This window comes from Peromyscus maniculatus, chromosome 1 (genome assembly GCF_049852395.1).
Source record: "Peromyscus maniculatus bairdii isolate BWxNUB_F1_BW_parent chromosome 1, HU_Pman_BW_mat_3.1, whole genome shotgun sequence".
Taxonomy (NCBI): domain Eukaryota; kingdom Metazoa; phylum Chordata; class Mammalia; order Rodentia; family Cricetidae; genus Peromyscus; species Peromyscus maniculatus.
Genome location: NC_134852.1, coordinates 195,040,455 through 195,055,269, shown reverse-complemented (window position 1 = coordinate 195,055,269; position 14,815 = coordinate 195,040,455). Strand labels below are relative to the sequence as shown.

Here is a 14,815-nt window from a genome sequence, read left to right as displayed (position 1 = left end):
TCCACATTGTGTCAGGTGTGTCGCATCCCGCCGTTAACTCTTTACATTTCTCATCTTTAGCAGTCCCATGACGGCCCATCATGCTGATGTAGTGTAATTCACAAAGCCGTCCCCTGCTGAGCGAACCTTTAGATTGTCTCCAGACTGTCACTGTTAGAAATGATTTGTGGACACACCTGTGCGAACGCCTAAGTCCTCATCCCTGGGTGTCCTCGGTAGGATCCCCAGAAATGCGAGTGCAAAGTCAGGTGGGAGGGATGTTATTAAAGTTATCTATCTGTGTTGTCAGGTTGTGTTCCTGGAGCTTGGAGCCGGCTCCTGTGTCTATTGCAGATTTAATTAGATAGTACATTATGGTCAAGCACGAAGTAAATCCCACATCCCTTCCACTGAGGCTTTTGACAGAGTGGGTCATTTCCCGGCCCTGGCATGGCATGTGGGCAAGTCTAGTCGAGGAGACCTTCCCTCAGGCTGCCCTTAGGCAACCTAGGCATCAATACCTGCTTTAGGCAGAGCATTCCCAGGAAGGGGCCTAAAGCGGGAAGTCCCTCGGGGCCACTGTTTATAGCCACCCTGTAGTGAGCCTCCATTCGGCCCGACCCCTGAAGCAGGTGATGCCACAGCTCAGAGTTCACTGCCATGTAGGTGTGCTTCCCCGGGCCTCTGGCACGGAGCCAGTACCATTGCCTCGCAGCCCTGCAGACCCGGCAAGTGGGTTTATTCACAACCTTCAGGTCTGTGTTCTGGGTCGTGTGTATAGTAAAGTTGCAGGACGCACTTCCACATGTATTTTATCCCCACAGCAGCTGGAGGGGGAGCCCTTCTGGCATCCATCCTGTATGGTTTGCTCCCACTACTCTGAGCCCAGAGAGCGTCCTGCCTCTGAGAAGCCCTGGACGCCCAGGAACCCCTCCGCTCTGTGCTCTCCCTTTCCGTACGGAGGCCATGGCCATGAGAGTGGTGCTAAGCAATCTCCTCCTCCCCAGGTCTGGGCTCTGGTGCGGCTGGCACGCAGGTACCTGCAGAAGGGCTGCACCACGCTGCTGTTCCAGGAAGGGGACTTCCGCTGCTCCTACTTCCTGTGGTTCGAGAATGACATGGTGGGTGTGCCCAGTCTCTGGGCGGGACGGTCCTGAGAGCTGACTGCTGCTCTAACCCCTGGGATAGCTTTCTTCTGCGCTCTTCCATCTGTCTGTCTCTTCTTGTCCCTGGTGAGGAGCAGGTAAGCACCGCGCAGGGGTGTGGGACTGTCCAGGTAGATGTGAGCCGACCACAGGAGACGCTCCCTGTTCTGAGAAGGCATTTTGCCCTGACCGTACCTTCAGCTCTACTTCAGTACTGTTCCTGTGTGTGCAAAGAAGGCTGCACCATGGCCCCTGCTCTGGGAAGACCCAGGTTCAAGGCTGTTGACCAGCCTGCCGAAGGGTTGCTCCCAGCAGCCTGTGCGGTACTGAAGACCTCACCGCCACCCCAGTACCACAAGGTCATTTCAATCCACTGCCTCTGCCTTCCCCGCCCCCTTTCCTTGCCTCTTTCTTAATGCTTCCCTCTGACTTACTGCTAATTGTCCAAGGATCACGCCTCCCTCCCTCAGGGCCTCTTGTCCTGCTCCTGTACCCTCCCTGGCTCTTGCTTTCTTCTCTCCGCTCACTGAGGGTGACAACCCAACCTTACCATAGTGCAATGTAGTTTCTTCATCAGTCCCTCACAACCCAGGGGAATGGTTGGGATAGGTTTTGTTGGCCCATTTTACAGATGGGGGACACACTGCTGTCTTGGTGATAAACACTATGGCTAGGTCCACAAAACTCAAATGATGGAGCTGAAGCCCAAGGTTTGCTGCCCTGACCCTCGGGCTCCTGGTCTTCCTAAGTGCCCTCCAAGGGCTAGAGCTTCAAGGACAAGGATTTGGTGACTAGAGTGGCCCCATGGGACAGTGGGGTACCACGGAGCTGTGGGAGACCAAGTTTTGATCACTGACTGCGACAGGCCACCCAGGGTTCCTGAACACTGCTGAGGCGTCCCCCTATGGGGCAGGCCCTGTGGTGCCACCTGAGCCCCTGCTGGGAGACTCTGAAGGGATCAGAATTGTGCCTGATACCGCACACATGCTTTACAGATCTTACGTCTCTCCCCCACCTTGTCCTGCCCCAGGATTCCCACTTCTTTCAAAACAGAGACTTGGGGTCTTTTGAGAATCCTTTGTTTCTCAAGACCCTGGAACAACCCCAACCCCCAACCCCATGTCCCTCTCCTGGGCCTTTCTGAGCTCCTCAGTAACCCAGCTCCCCCTGGGAGGCTGTGTCTACCTCCCAGGCAAGGAAGCAAGGTAAAAGGGGGTACACATGCTGTCCCCCAGCATGGGACACACACAGCATGGGGCACACACAGAGATAAGGCACACAGCCAGCCCTGCCAGGACTCCACCTCACACGTCTCCCTGGAGCCCACCCTCTGCTCCCTCCCTCCTGTCCTAAGACTGCCTGCCTCCTCCCTCAGGGCTACAAACTGCAGATGATGGAGGTGCCTGTCCTCTCGGATGACTCAGTCCCCATTGGAGTGCTGGGAGGTGACTACTACAGGTGACGCTGGCCTGCCCTGGACCCCCCGTGTGCCCCAGGGGTTGGTGGCGAGGGCTCCAGTGCCCGGGGAGTAGCCTTTCCAAGAGTGAGCAGCTGCCTTGACAACACAAAGCTGGGGCGAATCTCGCATGGATAGGGGAAGCCCCAGAAGCACACTCAAGTCCCTACTGTCCTGATGCTAGCAGTCTCAGCTGCAGCACGGGAAGACCTCAGTACCCCCCCCCCAACTACTACTACTACTACTAATAATAATACACACACACACACACACACACACACACACACACACACACACACATTAGCTAAAACACCACTGTTCAAGGATAGAGAGCCCAAGAAAGGGACTGTGTCCCTAGGTTGAGCTGGAGCTTAGGAGCAATAGGTGATGTCACAGCCTGGGTCATTCTCTGAGAACTGTGGGGTGGGCATTTGAGGCTCATGTGGCCAGGAATCCCCCCTGGCCTTGCCTGAGCCCCGCCCTATCTCCTGCAGGAAACTCCTGCGCTACTACAGCAAGAGCCGCCCCTCGGAACCCGTCCGCTGCTATGAGCTACTGACCTTGCACCTGTCCGTCATCCCCACTGACCTGCTGGTGCAGCAGGCCAGCCAGCTAGCCCGGCGCCTGGGGGAGGCCTCCCGGGTGACCCTGCCCTAGGCGGAGGGTGCTGTCCTCTGCCTGATCTCCAGCCAACCTTGCTTGCAGGCATTCCCCACAGCTAGGCCTCCTCCCGCCATCCCCAGCAGCCCTGGGTCTCTCACAGGCCACCGCTGACTCCTCCACATGGGCTAATGAGCAAGCCTTCTCTGAAGGGAAGGGGATGCCATGCTTCTGTGGGCCTCCAGCACTGTGAGGTCCGAGATGGCAGCAGCTTCCCTGGAGAGCTGCCTCTCTGGGTGCCCAGGAGAGCAGAAAGGAGTCTTTAGTATTCAGGCTGTGTGACATCGCCCTCTTCCTACCATTCTGAATGGGGTAGCTGCTTCTTACTGCTGGCCAGCATTCCAGCCAAGCTACCTCCCCCTCCAACTCTGGGAGAATCCTGTTTCTTCATGTTTGAACCGGTAATGCCTACCTCTCAGGGTGGTCAGGAGAAAACAGTAGGTGCTCAATAAATGTTGGTTCTTGTCATTATCCAAGCCATATGTGTCTGTCTTTCTTGCCTCTCTGGTGACATTGAGAATCCCTCCACAAGTCCCTCCATAAGGCCTGCCCAAGCCTGCTCTCCCCTGCCCCGGGCCAGTGGTTCTGAGATCTGTGCCCAGAGATTCAGATTCACTTGGCCACCATGAAGACAGGGCTCTGTGCCTATTTAAAGCTCCCCAGAAAAGCAGTATACCCAGAGAACTTCCTAGGGGTACAGCCCTCCCTTCTAACCAAGAGGTACCTACTTCAGGATAGATACAAGGACCAGGGGCCACCAGAATGTTGGGGTACAGCCCTGCTCCCCTTGGACGAAGAAACATGCCCCCAGCAAGTCACACAGAGAAAAGACACTACAAAGCAGTGGGGGGGGGGGCGCTCAGGAAACCAAAGGTCTCGGGGTTTTAAAGGTATTTGGGGGGGCCTCTGCCAATTTAGGCTTGGTCAGTTTGGGAAAAAACAGGACAGGGAAGCTGAGAGATCCACATCTTTGGGGTGAACAAGCTTAGTCTGACCTTGACCTTGTCATGGTCCACAGGCCGGTGGGCCCTACTGGCAGAGAAAAGGCCTAGCCAGGCTTTTGTTTTAAGCCGCCAGGAATTTGTCTCAGGACAGAAGGGTGAGGTAGAAGCCAGCCATCTTGGAAGTTCACAGTCTTTATTAGCTAGCCACGGCCCCTCCCCCAGTCTGTCTTCTTATCAGGTTCGCCTCTCACTGCCACACTAGGTTGCCCAGCTCAGAGTGCAGCACTCTCCACTTCCGGTGCCCTTTCTCCTGCGGCGGACTGACTCCTGAGGAGTGGGCAGGTCCAAAGGGATCCCCCATTAGAGACGGGATACAGGGACAGTAAGGAAGCACACTAGTTGTGGTGATTTGCAGGTATGAGTTCGAATCCTTGAGAATCCCTGGAAAACGTGAAAGGTCCCAAACCAAAACTGTCCAGAATTTCAAAGGAGTGACCCTCAAGAATCACGACAGTGTCATTGCCTTTGCCCAGCAAGACTAGCCTCGGTGGAGTGTGCAGGAGGGAGCACACAGCTCTCAGGGAAGTAGGTGGCCTTTTCTGTTGACCAAAGGCCCTGGCCCTGGTCCTGCTGAAAGGTGGCTGGGAGGTCCCCGCCACAGGGAGCAGCTGCCGCTTTGCAAGGTCGGACTCTACCCTTCAAGCAGGAGTGAAGTCTGACTGGACTGTGCCCCTCCCATTGGGCAGGATCTCTGCCCCGCACCCAGGCACCCCGCACCCTTACTGTGAAAGGAGGCACAGGGAAGGCGGGGCCTCTGCTTTGGCTCCACCCCTCCCTCCTACCCTCTTTCTGTCCCACCCCTGGGCCCCAGAGAACCTAGTTAATGGTTCTCACTCTGGTCCTTAAGTACTGCAGGTGGCACCGACTGCTGATCCTTAGGCTACCCGCCCCCTTCCCAAGGCTAGGGTGCGCAAACTCAGAGCAGCCCAAGGCCAGGCCCTGGGAAATGTGGCCCAAGGCCAAGGCGGACACTAGGCTGTAACTCAGCCCCTCCCCCCTCCTGGGCCGCTGGAAAAAGCTGACTGCAAGAAAATTGCTGGGGGCAGAAATGGCTGCCAGCCGCCGAGGTCTCTGCAGGGCTTTCCACTCCTCTCCCCGCCCTGCTTGGAAACGAGCTCAGTCGGGAGCCGGGGGGCGCCTGAAGCCCGAGTACGATGCCGTGGTGATAGGAGCAGGTAAAGCTAAAGAAGGCAGAGCCAGAGCTCAGAGAGGGAAGGACACTCCCTTCGGGGGGCCTCCAGGGAGCCCTGCCGCCGCCTCGGCTGTGGGCATTGCCTGGCCAGGAGTGCCAGTGAGCAGAGCTTGTGATGGAGTCCCCCTGGTCTGGGAGTCAGGAGTCCTTGGTTCTGGTTCCATCCTGGGCCTGCTATGTGGTCTAGAACGGTTCTTGCCTTCTGGATTTAAATCTTTCTTTCTAGACTGGCAATGAGGACTAGGTAAACTCAGGAGCTTCCCCGGATCTCCTGCGAAATGAATGAGTTCCCTCCTCGGACTCTGTGAGTTCCCTCAGAAAGCATATGGTACTTAAGGGTTAGGAAGAAAGAACTTGGACTGCAGGCAAAAGAAATCCTGCCACTCTGAGCCCTGAGTTCTGGTACCCATCTCACCACTGAGGTCACCTATCCAAAGAGGAAAGGGAGTTAATTCACAAAGAAAAGAGGATTTTTTTGGTGGGGGAGGGGTGTCCCAGATACCCTGTTGTGCATCCACAGATGGTGCCCTTCTCCACCGCCTTCCCTCAGGCATTGTGGTGGCCCGGCAACATTTTGCTGACTGGGGCTCAGAGCACTGATGTGTGCTGGGTAATGGGGTGAGGCACAGCCTAGGGCCAGGCTGCATTCTGCCCCAGGGCCTTCCATTTCACACTCTTGGGGTCTGAAGGCATTTATTTGCAGATGGGCTCCGCATACAAGATAGCAGGTTCACATCTCCATGGGCCACATCACACAGCTTTGAATGCTGGCCTGGGTTGGCTTCTTTGGGTGTATGCTGAGAGCTATCCTCTCTCCGAGTGTGCACTGATGGGTTTTTATTGCACACAGACTTGTGTTTATTATTAATACTAAAATAAAGATGTGTCTCACACAGTTTTAAAAATCAAATATACAGTGCTCTTGATTTAAATGCCATGTTTTTCGACTGAAAACACGTCGACCCAGCACCCCACACAGGGAGTGAATCTGGAAAAGGCTGGCTTCAGGGCCCAGGCTCAGCAAGCTCCATTCAAGGGCATCAACTGTTGAGTGGGCATCCCTTGAGGCCTGGGGATTAGCAGATCCCACGGCAGAAGGAGACAGGTCACTAGAAGCCACAAGAGAGTCAGCCAGGGCATGGAGGTAGGATTCAGACTTTTAGATCTTTGCCCCCTGTGGTGGTATTGTGTTCCCCAAAATATTGTGCACCCTAATAAACTTATCTGGGGTCAGAGACAGAACAGCCACTAGATACAAAGGCTAGAAAATGGTGGCACTCACACCTTTAATCCTAGCACTCCAGAGGTAGAAATCCCTCTGGATCTCTGTGAGTTCAAGGCCACATTGGAAAAGGCCAGGCATGGTGACACATGCCTTTAATCCCAGGGAGTGAGCCTTTAATCCCAGGGAGTGGTGGTAGAAAGCAGAAAGGTATATAAGGCGTGGAGACCAGAAACTAGAAGCATTTGGCTGGTTAAGCATTTGGCTGGTTAAGCTTTCAGGCTTCTAGCAGCACAGTTCAGCTGAGAGCCATTCGGATATGAGGACACAGAGGCTTCCAGTCTGAGGAAGCAAGACCAGCTGAGAAGTTGGCCAGGTGAGGTTAGCTGTGGCTTGTTCTGTCTCTCTGACCATCCAGCATTTCACCCCAATAACTGGCCCTGGGTTTGATTTTATTAATAAGAATCTGTAAGATTCCTGCTACAGCCCCCTGGTCACTTGAAGTCTGTGTGTCCATTCACGGCTGAACTGGGACCAGTTGGCCAGGAAGACTTTACTAGTTTTCCAAGATTGATAAGTACCGCTAATGAAAAGCCAAATAACTCCAGTGCTTGTTATGGCCTTGCAACGGGCTGAGCGCTTCTCAGAGACTACTAATTCTCCTCCCTCAACACCATGGGGTTCCACATTCATATGAAGAAAACATGTTACATACATGTTGCTCTCTGCCTTGCACATGAAGGCAGCCACTGGTTGTTAAATGCCTCTCTGAGGGCCAAGCCAGATGAAGCTGGGAGCTGCCTGCCTTGAATTTACGTGTAGAGAATGGCTTCTCCAGCTGCAGGTTCAAACCAGTGGCAGGTCCAACAAGCATTATTTTAAATTTTCTTATGCAATGTTTCTAACATTCTTAAAACCACATAGATTATCCTGTAGACTGATCACAGGAGAGGTTAATACTAGGGCAGGGAGCTTCGGTTCTGTGAAAACATTTGTTAGTCAGCCGTATGCCAGGTCATGATGCAAGCTACATTTATTCTCATGAACCGTGAGCAAAGGGGCTTGAAAAACCCAGTTTCAGAGGCTCCATTAATGGACGAGAAGTTGGCTCAGTGACCTCTAAAATTCTGGATGTCTCCATGTGGGAAATTTAAAACAAAAACAACTCAGCCATGGAGAAATTCATCATGGGGGTCATTGCTGCTCCCCTTCTTGTGGACATTTGTCAGGTGAAGATTTGAGAGTTTTATTTGAGCCCACACTGGGTCCCGGTAGGTGCTGAGGGATCATAACCATCTACAGACATCTGAAAGGCTAAGAGTGGCATCTCTCACCAAGGAGAAAAATGACCAGAAGCCGCAAAGCTGGCTGATGCCCTCTGAGCTTTTCTCTGCCTGTGAGTGATTCTCCACCAACGGCTGAGCTGTCTCCCAGGAAGAGGAACAGAACAGCCTGGGGCCTGGGCACTCAGTGTGGCTCTGATGCCACTGGCACGGAAATTACTGGGAACCTGTGAGAAATCAGGTCCCAGCACACACCCCAGCCTGCAGAATGGAGCCCACCCTGTTACCGGTGCATACCTTGAAGCTGTGTGTGTGCTAGTCACCCCATTCTTTTTTAATTTCAAACTATTCACATTTCCTTGTTGGAGCCCTAGGGACTGACAAAGATATTCTTGTGTGGATAAAGCCTTTAGGGGCACAGCTGTGCCTGGTATGAGCCACACTTGGGTCAAACAAGCTGTGTGTGACAGCAACTGTCGCCCTGAATGGCACTCAGCTGGCTGAATCGCCCCTGCCCACACATACCAGCAAATGGCCACCTGCCCTTCACAGCCCTGTAAACCATGGTGGTTCCATACACGGTCACCAGCTCCCTCTAGGGACAGAAGTCCAGGTATCTGTGGACTTCCCTTAACCTTGAAACAAGGAACAGAGCTTCTTCCAAGCCAAGGTCAACAGAACCAGGGGTGGGCTTCCTGACCCCCGTGAGACGCGGTCCTGCATCCAAATGTGGACAACAGGGGAGAGGATATTTGTGGCCTGGGGATAGGAATGGGGACTCAACATTTAAAGAACTTGTACTTAGTAACACTTCTCTCTTTTGTCTCATTGCAGGACACAACGGGCTGGTGGCTGTGAGTACCGCTTTGGTCCCACTTCACTGGCCCCTGAGCAGGTGACTCCCAGAAGTGAAGGGGAGGATTTAAAAAAAGCAAGCAGGACAAAGGCCACAGGGGAGAAGGAAAGGGCAGTTTGTCCATGCATGTAGTGCTGACCCAGGGCCAGTTAGAGGGGAGGGACATCACGGGTCCACAGGCATGTGGTCCCCATGGCCTGTGAAAGGCTTATGAAATGTCCCTGGAAGAGAGCTGCAGATTGGAGGCTGGGCTTGGGAGGGTCTCTCACACCAAGTTGGAGACAGTCTGTGCTCTCCAAGGAAGAGAGTGCTGGAAAGAACTGGAAAAGGATCTGAAAAAATAGGAGCTTGCTCTCCAGTAGATGCTCTCAGCAAAGACAACCTGGAAATCTCAAAGCTTATCTGTAGCCAAGAGGCGGGGGGGGGGGGGGGGGGGGGGGGGGGGGGGGGGGGGGTTTGGTATTTCGTAGAGAGTACAGAGAGCTCCCTCTGTGCTCACACAGCACAGTGGGCTTGCTCAGAGCTTGGTCTCACTCCCATGGTCTCAGAGCAGCCTGGTTTGCTGATGTCATTCGGGGAAGGAGAACAACATGGCTTCCCTTCGTGCCAGGCCAGCTCCCCAGTGCCAGTTTGTTCTCAATAGGATATATCAGGAGACTAGATTCCCGACACCTACAAGCCGCTCTGGGAGCCCGAGGCCGGCTGTTACCCTCACTGAGCCTCAGTTTCCCATCTGCAAAGCAGGGAGCACCACAGCAACTGTTCCTTGCATGGCAGGCTAGGTACCCCCACAGGGTAGTGACCCAGTGAGTTTTGCAAAATGTGATCAGGTACCCCCGCAGGGTAGTGACCCAGTGAACTTCACAAAACGTGACTCATGAACTTCACCTCTGTATCACCACGTTGATATCAGTGGTGCAAAGACAGACAGACAGACAGACAGACAGACACACACACACACACACACACACACACACACACACACACACACACACACGTCTGCAGGGCTAGACTAGACTAGCCTGCAGTCCTAGACTAGCTCAGCTCAATATGTATTTATTTGTTTCCCACTGAATACTAGAGAAAGGTTTGTAGAAGCCCCGCATCAGTCATCTCCCCAAATGAAGCTTTGCTACAGCCACTTTATTTGCATCCCTTTATTGCACATGCCACAGGTGTCAGGGCACATGCAATGAAGCATATTGTAATACTCGTTAGAGAGCAGCTAAGGTAGCCCTCCCCAGCCCCGTGAAGCTACGCAAGTTGGAACTGTAAGCATGAGCTCTGTCTTTACATGGGAGGGAACTGAGGCACATGATCAGCAGAAATTAGAATGACAATTGAACTGAAGATTCTGGCTTGGCGTTCCCAGCCTCACTATACTGCCTTTGATATATATATATATATATGCCTGAGTGGAAGAGAGGGGCTTGTCCCAGCCTGGAGGAAGGAGACGGGGAGAGGGACATCCATGGCAGGATAGATAGGATGCACTATGTGTCCCCCAGGCACCAGGCCTCCTCTAAAGCAAGGACAGTCATCTTCAGCTGGAAAGTGGAGGGGCAGGTGTAGGTGCATCAGATCTGGGAGGACATCTAGACATTATCACCAAGGGCATGGTGTAGGCCCTGCAGCAAGGCTCCCTGGTCAAGGCCAAGGGGTCAAGAAAGGGCCCTCTGTCCTCCCAGGCGGCATACCTCCAGAGACTGGGGGTGAACACTGCGGTCTTCGAGAGACGCCATGTGATTGGGGGTGCAGCTGTCACTGAGGAGATCATTCCAGGTGAGCCCAGAGAAGTGGGGAGGAGAGGCAGGGATGATTCGGGGTGACTGGCTCTTCTGATTTGGTTCCAGGATTCAAGTTCTCCCGAGCATCCTATCTCCTCAGCCTCCTGAGGCCACAGATTTACACAGACCTGGAGCTGAAGGTACAGCTGCCCCTCTTGGCCTGGTGGTCAAGGGCTGGAGTGATTCCGTCTTCCCGGCCTGGGAGGGAAGCATCATATCCCATACTCCGATCCACTCCCTCCCTGAGGTCTTTCCTGTCTTCCAGGCTCTGTCTACCCCACACATCTCCACTCACATGCCACAGCTTGGTTTTGTCTTAGCTACCCTCTGTTTTAAAAGCTTGAATCTCAAATGAGAAACAGGCCTCTTGTAAAACGAGGTCTGTTAGCATCAGAAGACCTTCGATCTGCATGGCAGCGCCTGATTGGTGCCTTGGCCGGGGCTTCCAGCTCCCTTTGCCTCCTGGAATCTTACCTGGTCTTCATAAGGGCCCTGCATGCAGCTTTGGGTGCCTGAGTTTGCTGGGCTGCCTAACAAGCCGTTGTTAAACTTTGGCACACGTACCGCCGTTCTTGACAGCCCGGGCAGGAAACGATGTCACGGCTAGCAGCATCCCCTTTGCACGTTCTTGGTCTCAAAGATAAAAGAACTTTAAAAACAGACACAGAAAGGAAGCCAGAGACAGTTTATTGGAGCTGGGGGGGGGGTGCCCTCAACATGGGTGTCAAGGTATCAGGGGAAAGAGCTGGAAGATGAGGGGTAGACAGATATTTTTAATAATGCGCAAAGCCAAGTTATGCCAGTGAGACACAGGGTAGGCACACCAGAGAAGGAGAGAGTTGGTACCCATAGCCTTATCCCTGGGTTTTTGTTGAAGGAGCGGAAGGTTGCTCTCTTCTCAGGATGGCGTGGGCCTTGGATGCGCCCCCTTTTAAGGCCTAGTCAAGGGGGAATATTTAACCTTAGTGTCATTGGCATAGACTTACAGTCTGCTAAGAATCGCTCTGGGTGGCCCAGAACTTGGAATGCACCTAAAACAGGGGGGAATTAGGTATCACCCTGAGTTTGCCTTTGACTTGTGTGACCAGGGAGGAATAACATGTACGACCATTAGTTTACCCTTTACGTGTGTTGACGTTGGGCCAGGAGGGACTAATTGTATTTACTGCGGCCAGTTACCCTTCAGCTCTGTGACCAGGTTAAAGCCCTCACCTTGACTCACCTTTAACCCCACCATTAGTGACAGACAGCTGAGGACCTCCTCTTGCTGGGAGGCCAGTGCGGGATTATTTTTAATATAGCCATGAAAGGCTAGGGCATGAAAACCGGTTAGAGGCAGCTTGGAGATTCTCCATTGCAGTACCTGAGATGTGCTCCCTGTTTAATCTTTAACCCCTCCCCCAGCAGCGCTACCCCAGCCTGGCAACAGGCCCGCAGTGAAGGTCTGAGACCTTTGGGTACCACTTGGGGCGGGGCAGTCCTCTTAAGGGGACAGTTGTGTGTCCCACTTCCATTGCCTTTTGCTGTCCTTGCCTTCAGCTTGGCCTTAGTTATTAGTGAAATAGGGCTTTCTCTTTAACGTGTGTGGTGATCTTGCCTCAAAAGAGATTCCCCTCCCTCACCTGGGTCAGACTGTTATAGAGGGAGTTACTGACCACCACTGTGCCGCTTGTCTCTGAGGACTGGGCCTCTTCGGGCTCCTGGGCCGTTTGGAAGGGATCCTTGAACCCTTTTCCAGTCCCGTGTTCTCTCCTGGTCCCCTAACCTTTGTCCCCTGGCATGCCTGCCTCTGGCCCCGCCCCCTCCTCAGAGCAGCCACAGCCTTAGAACTCAACCATCTCCTTCCTGGGGATGACTTAGCTCCAAGGTGCTTGCTGGGCTGCCTCCCACCTTAGAGAAAAGAGCCTGGGAGCCTCCCATAGAGTTCGAGTCCTGCTCAAGTGGAAATGAAGAAGACGCCAGCCACTGTTTGTAAAGCTCTTTGCTCTAATAGAACCAGGCACAAGAGTCTGTGGACTGGGTGATAACAGAAGCCCAAGGGAGGAAATTATTATCTGAGAGAGAGAAGGAGAGTGGAGGAGATATAGTATCAGAAGTGGATAGAATTTAACCAAAGCCTGGGTTGGGTCCAGGGTCTTCAGTCCATCTCAGACTATAGCCGAAGGGAATTTGTATTGTGGTGGATTTGGCTGCCAGAGGCAGCCTCAGCCTTCCCTCCCATCCCTGGAGGATCTTCTAGGTCTCTCCCATCCACATTCCTTCCACTCACATTTTACTGGGGAAATCTGCCTACGGTGAGTCCTTCAGAGCTAGCCGTTGGTAGGAATGACCTAGGTATGAGTCGGGGGAGGGGGGTGGAGGGGGCAGAGGGGGTGGGGGAGTGCCAAGGTTCTCACTCAGAAGCCTGCTTTAACTGTGGGACCCCAGAGCAGCCTTTTCCAGCATCCTCCGGTCTGTGAGACACAGCTGGTCCTTCCCTGCCCCTCTCCACCTGGGATGGTCCTTCCCTGTCCCCCTCCACCTGGGATGGTCCTTCCCTGTCCCCCTCCACCTGGGATGGTCCTTCCCTGTCCCCCTCCACCTGGGATGGTCCTTCCCTGTCCCTCTCCACCTGGGATGGTCCTTCCCTGTCCCTCTCCACCTGGGATGGTCCTTCCCTGCCCCTCTCCACCTGGGATGGCTGTGCACGCTGAGACTCGGGCAAGCAGAGGAAGGGGCTGCTTTGGTTTTGCTATTTCCGGCTAACTGCATTCCCTGAACAAACTCCTCGACATGCTGGTGGTGGCTTAGCATCATCTTCCTCTTCCTTCTCATAATTGAACGGTCAGGAATGACAGAGGTAGAAGCCCTTGATTCCATTTAGGAAAAAAAAAAAAATCATCCATGTTCAATTAGTTACACTTGAAATAACTCAACTTCCCCTGGGCTCCATATCGACTGGTTTGTTCAATGTCCCCAGAGTGCCTGCTTTTACCTGGCCCAGAACAAGCCTGGGGGGAGGCACAGTAAGCGAACTTTAACTAGAGGTAGGTGACAGAAAGAGAAATGGAAGGCAGTGTGCTAGGAAGAAGTGAAGTCCCACCCTCACCTGGTGACCAGGAACTCCTTGAAGGGATGACACTTGAGCTGATGTTCAAAAAAGTCACTAGACATCTGAACAGAGAGCGCTCTGGCCAGAGGATGTAGAAGTGGGCAGGTCAAGGCAAGTCCGACTCCAGGGGATGCTGGGAAGGGGGCGGGGCAGCTCATGCTAGGACTGCTTTTCTTGCGGCATCAGTGAAAAGGCAGAAGTGTTTAGTCAGGAAGCAGAGTGTGGGATTTACAAGTTTATAGAATATCAGCCCCCTGGCCATGATTCGAGGTGGCATGGAGGGCCCACAGATACCAGAGGCAGCCTCCCAGTGGACCACAAGATGGCAGTCTGTGATGAGGGCATGGGGCTGGGAGGCGTGGACAACTTCTGCAGACAGAGCTGACAAGGTATAGAGACAGAAGAGATGTCAGTGGTGAGGGATAGGGAGGAGCTGAGGATAGCCCCCACAGTTAAACAATTCATCATATCCAGAGGAACCAAGGTAGGGGCTGGAGAGCCCTGAAGTTAAGAGCTCAGCACTTAAGTTAAGAGCACTTCCTGCTCCCGTAGAGACCCTGGCTTTAATTCCCAGCACCCACATGACTGCTCACCACCATCTGTAACTCCAGTTTCAGAACACCTGATGCCCTCTTCTGACCTCCACAGGCACCTGACATACGTGGTGTCACACACACATACACACAAAATGCCTGTATACACAAAATGAAATTAAAAAGAGGGACCAAGGTACAAGTTACTCCAACCTGTAATAAAGAAATCTCAACTTTAATGCTTTAAAAAAAATAATAAAGCCCTAAGTTGCCCCAGCCCAGTCCCTACCCACATTTGGATTCTGCTCTGCAGAATCCCGTTGCCTGGATAAAGGTGTCCAGTTGTCCTTTGGGAAGTCTCCGGTTTGCACATCTCCTGGAATGCTAGGATGGGCTTCTTTTGCTTTCTTGCTTTTATCCTCTGTGGCACTGTCCTGTCAGCAACATTCAGTCACTAGAACACTTAGAGAATGTCCCATAGGAGGGATGTGACGGTAGCAAAACAGACAGTGCCCCCACCTCAAAGTATTGTGTTCCGCCCAGAGAGAGGGAGACAAATGTACGTGTAATTAACCATGTGGTGATAAGTATTCTGGGCAAAATACAT

At 53.2% G+C, this 14,815-nt stretch overlaps 2 protein-coding genes across 7 annotated transcripts in view; both read left to right on the top strand.

Annotated features, from left to right (window-relative positions):
• Nucleotides 1-3,716, top strand: part of Hps1 (HPS1 biogenesis of lysosomal organelles complex 3 subunit 1) — a 28,400-nt gene extending 24,684 nt beyond the window's left edge. For all 5 annotated transcript variants that reach the window (XM_076563131.1, XM_016008771.3, XM_042263800.2 and 2 more), the window contains exons 18-20: nt 987-1,100; nt 2,500-2,582; nt 3,075-3,716. In XM_076563131.1, the coding sequence (XP_076419246.1) occupies nt 987-1,100; nt 2,500-2,582; nt 3,075-3,237 (360 nt within the window). In that variant the 3' untranslated portion in view covers nt 3,238-3,716. The remainder of the gene's footprint in view (nt 1-986; nt 1,101-2,499; nt 2,583-3,074) is intronic.
• A 1,448-nt stretch (nt 3,717-5,164) lies between these two features.
• Nucleotides 5,165-14,815, top strand: part of Pyroxd2 (pyridine nucleotide-disulphide oxidoreductase domain 2) — a 28,146-nt gene continuing 18,495 nt past the window's right edge. Inside the window, exons 1-4 of one of the 2 annotated variants that reach the window (XM_076563130.1) lie at nt 5,165-5,419; nt 8,776-8,795; nt 10,486-10,579; nt 10,651-10,724. In XM_076563130.1, the coding sequence (XP_076419245.1) occupies nt 5,293-5,419; nt 8,776-8,795; nt 10,486-10,579; nt 10,651-10,724 (315 nt within the window). In that variant the 5' untranslated portion in view covers nt 5,165-5,292. The remainder of the gene's footprint in view (nt 5,420-8,775; nt 8,796-10,485; nt 10,580-10,650; nt 10,725-14,815) is intronic. The other variant, XM_006990476.4, reaches the window with a different exon arrangement.